At 38.5% G+C, this 6,314-nt stretch overlaps 1 protein-coding gene across 2 annotated transcripts in view; it reads left to right on the forward strand.

Annotated features, from left to right (window-relative positions):
• Positions 1–6,314, forward strand: part of ZNF462 (zinc finger protein 462) — a 48,736-nt gene that overhangs the window by 10,983 nt on the left and 31,439 nt on the right. For both annotated transcript variants that reach the window (XM_010173018.1, XM_029086225.1), the window contains 2 exons: positions 1,873–1,991; positions 6,154–6,304. In XM_010173018.1, the coding sequence (XP_010171320.1) occupies positions 1,873–1,991; positions 6,154–6,304 (270 nt within the window). The remainder of the gene's footprint in view (positions 1–1,872; positions 1,992–6,153; positions 6,305–6,314) is intronic.

The following is a 6,314-nucleotide window of genomic DNA, read 5'->3' on the forward strand; positions in this document are numbered from 1 at the left end:
TATTAGCCTAGTAAACTGACTTACTTCCAAAATCAGACTTGTGTTGAGTTTGTTTTCTAGTCACTCTGTTTCCTACCTAGGAAGTGAATAAAGTCGTGTCCTACAAGTAGAAGGATGGGTAAGTCAGAAAGTGGTGGATGGCAGGGAAGAACTCCACAGGTATCACCTAGCTTGATAATATATGTTGCTGTTGAAGTTGTCTTTTATTTTTGTTTCTGATGCAATTACTCTCTCGGGAGATAAAGTCTGTGAAAGAAACCAAATGTTTAAACAGCCCACTGTTCTCCCAAATCTGACCAGAACTTTAAAACCTGCCTTTGTAAGAATTTTGCTGGCAAAATATGTGGTTGTGAATATAGTTTTAATTATTACTGTGTAGAATACCTTAAGATTTATATAAAATATGTATTATATACATCTTTGGCAATCTGCATTAATTATTAAGTAAGTTCATTCCCTGTCGCCTACTTAAACAAGTTTTGTTCTATGAAGTATTCATGCAAGTGTTCAATGTCTTACTCATTTAGGAGACTTTTTTCCCATTTCTCTGGAAAAGCTGTACCTTTTATCTTGCCACAAACTCCGTCTTGTATTTCTATTAAATTGTATTTGTATGAAATGGCCCTGAGAGGAGACCTAAGTTCATTTTTTATTTTTTTTGCTGTCATCAGATCTTTGAATACACAGACTTCAGTGTTAACTCTCATAAACAGGGATTTTCTGGCTCACACTCTTGTCAGTGTGGGACTAAAGACCCCGTGACAATCTTATGTAGTGTGAGAGGGCTGGAACAACTGCCACTTGATATGTGTGTTGATATTCAGTGAAAAAAGAACAGGACTATTTAGGAAAAATAAAAGGAAATAAGCCTGAAATACATCTAGAATTAAGGTGCCAGGTGGGGGGTAGTTTTGGCAAATTGCCACTCCTCTGGTGTGCCATATCTGCCCTGTTGTTGTTCCATCACCTTGCATAAGATGACTCAAACCAAGACTAGATCACAAAGTATGAATGTGTCCAAAGAAGAGGTTGTACTGGAGATGTTTACAGCCCCAGCCCCATGTGAAACTACCTATCCGCCACTGGGAGACTGTGAATTCATGGCTGTCAGCCACAGCGTAGGAACTGCAGAGCTCTGCAGGACTCACTCAGATAGAATGAACTTGATCTTCTGTTAGAAAATATGGAAAACATCCTTTTTTCCTTTCCAAACTTTACTGAGCTGTTAAGAGAAACTGTGGAGAGAGAGCAGATTCTGATCATCCCCCATCATTCAGGCTGTCAGTAGCTTCCAGTTTCCCTGAGGAAAGCAGAGGCTAGTCTTTGCCACCCCTTCGTCTCTTGCTAAGCTTCATGCTGAATCTCTCACACTGTTACTTCTGAAACTGCTGCCTTTTAATCCTGGAACTCATCAACTGCAGCCTGCTGGCACCCTCCCCAGAGCAGGATCTCTAATCTGCTTTTGCTGCTGTAACCAAAAGAAGGCTTCCTTAGTAAAGCTGGTCAAAAATACCTTTTTTTTTTTCTTTCCCCCTTCATCAACAGGACAAAAGGGGACATATTTTCACAAAAGTGCTTCCCAGGAGAGAAATTCTGTAATGATAATTTACTGTTGTTGTCTGTTTCTTGTTTCTTCAGCTGGTCCTTTAAGTCTAGATCAGGTATAATTTAATTTATACTACTCTTGCCCTATAAGTTTATTTAAGTAGCTTGCTTTCTGCATAACAGAATTGGAGTCAGCTCTGCTCCTTTTCATCAGATTAGATTCTACTTTATTCTGTAAGCAGACCTATTGAATTTTAAGAAAGTATGAGAAAGGACAGTTGATATTTACTCTTTTGTGTTTCCCTTTTCTGTCTTTCTCTTTTCAAGTCTGGATCGTCATATGCAGACCCATCATGGACACCATAAGCCATTCCGTTGCAAACTGTGCCCTTTCAAGTCCTCTTACAATAGCCGCCTGAAAACCCATATACTCAAAGCTCATGCTGGTAAGTTTTCTCTCACAGTTTTGCAATGCAGCAGCTGAAATGGCCCGTGTATTCTTGTTGCTGATCAGAGATGCTGCTTTGAATCACATGTTCTGTCATCACATTTGGGTAAGATTCTCAAAGTCCAGTCAGGATTGGCCAGCCTATGCATCTGTTAGAATCAGTGGGAGTTTGGATAATGTTTTTGGAAGGACAAGAATTTATAGAAGTGATGAGTACTTCAATAACTTCTTCCTTTTCTTCTATTTTCTTTTATATGAATGATTTTTATTATTATTATTTCTTGTTTCCGAGATAATTTAATCAGTCTGCATATACCATTGGTGTCTTAACAGATTGGTAGTGAGCTTTGCTCCGCTGTGTTTGTATTTATGTTTGTGCTTTAGGTGACTCTGGGAAAAGGACTGTGGATTGCACCTTGGTTTTGGTAGAGTATTACACAGGCTTTCATGTTAAAACCAAACGCTGCAAACTTTGGGAGTCTTTGGAGAAATGGCACAATTCTGTTATCATACATGGAAATTTGTCTTGCAAATCTCTGTATTGCAGTACGCAATCCATACAAGCAAGCGAACAAATATGCTTCTGATGAACAGGAATTGGGAAAGTTATATGTCATACAGGATAGGTCACCTCAAAGTGTTTCACCTTTGATTATTAAAAAGTGGAGACTTAGGATTTCCTTATCTTTATTCCTTGGCCCTAGACTCTTGGCACTATCGCACATCATGCATTGAAAGGTTATCAGGAGATTGGAGTTAAAAAACACTGACTCCACTGGCTACAGTTGCATCTTTGTGGTTAAAAGGACAAAAAATCAACCTTCAAACCACAGTCCAAATATGCACCCTGATGTAAATAACAGAATATTGACCAATCTAAAAAACTGCAAACTAGCCCAGTTGTTAAAACTTGCAAGTAGAAGCTCCTGGAACAGATGACAAATGGACTAGAAGTATATTCCTTTCTCTATTACTAGCTTATACTACATCATGTACTCAGGCTGGTGTGGAAGAGGAGGAAGGGAAAACAGGGAAAAAAGGCAGGAGGAATTCATAGCTGTCTCATGATTAAAAAAAAAAAAAAAAAGTTAATTGTCACCATTGATCCAAAGGCATTTTTCATCTACAAAAATGTAGGAGGGATTGATGTTCACTTGTACTTCATTTCCTGTATTGATTTCGTATTTCACAGAGCTTGTGCCAGGACCATTTTCTGTACTTTGATGGATATGTGGATTAACTTAACTCTTGCCAATGTCCTGTTGTATGGGATCATGACATTCTGTCCCTTCTAGGAAATCCAACTGTATGCAGCAGTTCGAGTTTACAGAATGCCACATCCTGTACGGAGGTGACACGGTTCTTCATCTTCAACAACCATAAAAGAACATTTTCTTTATGCTACTGTACAGTTGGACTACTTTGTGTTACTTTGTTTGAACCTGCCAAATTTTTAGAGCCAAAGTTAGCATGCAACTAATATTTAATTCACACTCCTGTTCATGTAAATCACTGGTTTATTTATTATTAATTCATGCTCTTGAACTTGATGAGTAGAGCATGTTCTCATGTACCTTGAAGGACCATGTTTTGCATCATACAAGAACACAATTTCATGGTTGCCTAGATAGTGCTTGCACAGTGACTTAATAGGGGTTTCCAAAAGCTTATGATCTATTTCTGTCTCAGTCCATTTCTACCAAACAAATATTCATATCAAAGAAAAATTGCTTACATGTTTTTCGGTCAGACCTTTGTTTTGTTGTATTTTTAGTCAATCCTTCAGAAATAAATACTACTGAATAAATATGTTATGAAGCCTTTTCCTCAGACTCCCTAGTTTTTCAATAACATGATGGTGTTGTTACCATTTTTTGTCTGTTGTCAATCATCTCCTTATCAGTTTATTTAGAAGTGTAAACTTCAATCCCACTGAATTTTTTGAAGTGTCCTGGAGATCTTTAAAATTCAGTAAAATCCTGAAGTCTTTTACTCAGTCTGCCTCTCTCCCTTGTTTTCTGGGGATGGGTCAAAATTCAGTGGACTATAAAATGTGTACTTGCCTAGCAGCTGGTACCATTCAGTATTCGTGGCATTTGTTTTTCATCCAGTATGTACTGTGTCCTTTGATATGGAGCAGAACAGTTTACAGTATCTCTAAATGGGCTGTCTGTTGTTTTCATCTGAACTTTTTCACTTGTTTCTTTTTTTTTCCTTATGTTTTATATTAGCATTTTCTAGTGTCCTTGCTTCTTTAGTCATGACACTGGGTACACTGCATGCACAAATGGATGATTGTAAGAGAGAGTATTGGCCTTGCTCAGTTTCTATGTAATCTGGAATGTAATGCTTCGGGTACATATTGGGTGTTGAGACCCACCACATAGATTTTTAGACTTATTTATTTGTATGCATATTAATATAACCATTTTACGAAATGCAAAACTAGCAGTCAAAAAAAGTGCAGAAGGCTTCTGTTAAGCCAAACTGTGGTCTTTCCTCTTCAATCAAACGCATCCTTTCATGCTGATGTCCACCAGAACTGTTGTGGCTGAATAGTGGGTATATTTATTAGTTGTGTCTAGACCGCTTAATGTGTAACCATCCTCTCTTTGCCTCAGTGTCTTGTGGTGCTTTTGAGTTAACGGTTGGTGCCTACTGCCGTCCATGAATCTCTTACACTGACAAACAATGAAGGTCTATATCTGTATCTTACACCTTGGAGTTTCTTTTGTCCTTGTATTATCCTGTTCCATTGAGCACCTGTTGTATGTGCTACCAAAAAAGTTTTCTTTCTATTTGTAAAAAGGTAATATATAACTGATATAATGTGCAGGTGAGGAATGCCATTTTAAAAGTCATGTGGGACATTTTCTTGTTTCACCATTTCAGACTTTTAAGTGATCCGTTCTTTTTCAGAGGTACCAAAAGAGGCTTTTTAAGAGTTTGTATTTTGTCCCCATGATTAGCATAGTTTTTTTCTGGAAGAAAGGGGCAGGAGTTATTTTTTATGTAGAATGGTTTCTAATCTTTTCAGCAACTTTCTGCAATACGTGTGTTTTCATATCCTCTTTTGGTTCACTTATTTCTAGTGTTGGAAACAGTGCTGTTTGAGAACAGCTAGATTTGTTGAGAGATGGAAAACATGTTCTGCTTCATTCATTACCAGAACTCTTGTTCTTCTGTTATTATTCATGAATATTTCACTTCTCTATTAGTTTTGGCACTTTATGTACAACTCATATGTGGCCAGTGTTACTCTTGTACATGGAAGTGGCACTTCCAAAACAATAACTTGGCACCTGTATAATATCACATTATTTGTGTTGGGACAGTTTCACTTTGTTTTCCAATTGCCTCCATGCTAAATGCAAAACAAATCTTGTCTCAGGATTTGTTTCCCCTTGTTTGCTGTCTCTATGGCTTGGAATGTGTTCAAAATTAAATTCACTATTGTTCATTACTTCTGTTCTTTCACTTTTTTTAGTGCTTTTTCATATCACAGTTTCATATAGCCTTACAGATACACACTGTTCTTGGTATTGCCATGTTCAGTTCTTGTAGTAAACCAACCTTGACTTGGTTACCAGTTCTATGAAGATTGCTCCTGCATAATGGCAGGTTTTTCATAAGGAACATGCTACCTTCCTCAAATGTAAAAGTTTCCCCCCCTGCCCACCTCCCTACCCCCCTTTTTTTTTGGAGGGACCTTTGTTAGCATTTTTGTAGTGACCTTCTTTCTTCATTAATAATGATGCTGGATGTGCTGCATGCAGAAACAGATGACTTCACCATCTTGAGTAGCTGTGCTCCCAAAGAAATTTGGAAGTGCTATAGTAAAGTGACTCCATTTTCATCCCAGAGTCTGTTTTCTTCTCATACCATGCAACACAGGCATGCTAAGAGTCTGGTCTCTGTTTTTTGGCAACAGTCGCTTTACAAGGATCTACAGTTGTCAGAAAGTGATACTTTGGTCCAAAGCAGGTGTCTGTACCTGCAGACTCCAGAGTGTTCCAACATGGGGACGTGCATAGCTTGTTCTCTTTGGGACCAGTCTTTCACTGAAGAATCCATGGGAGTTTTACTGCCAAGTTCAGTAATTGGGGCCCCATTTTGTTTCTTTTGTGAGCTGATGACTTGCCTGTATTTCGCTCACCCAGGTGAACATGCCTACAAATGTTCCTCCTGCTCATTTTCCACCATGACAATCAGCCAGCTGAAAGAGCACTCCTTGAAAGTGCATGGGAAAGCACTGACACTACCAAGACCCCGCATTGTCAGCCTTGCAGCCTCACACGCCCACCACACCTCCAAGAACCAC

Source organism: Antrostomus carolinensis, unplaced genomic scaffold (genome assembly GCF_000700745.2).
Source record: "Antrostomus carolinensis isolate BGI_N321 unplaced genomic scaffold, ASM70074v2 scaffold6978, whole genome shotgun sequence".
Lineage (NCBI taxonomy): Eukaryota > Metazoa > Chordata > Aves > Caprimulgiformes > Caprimulgidae > Antrostomus > Antrostomus carolinensis.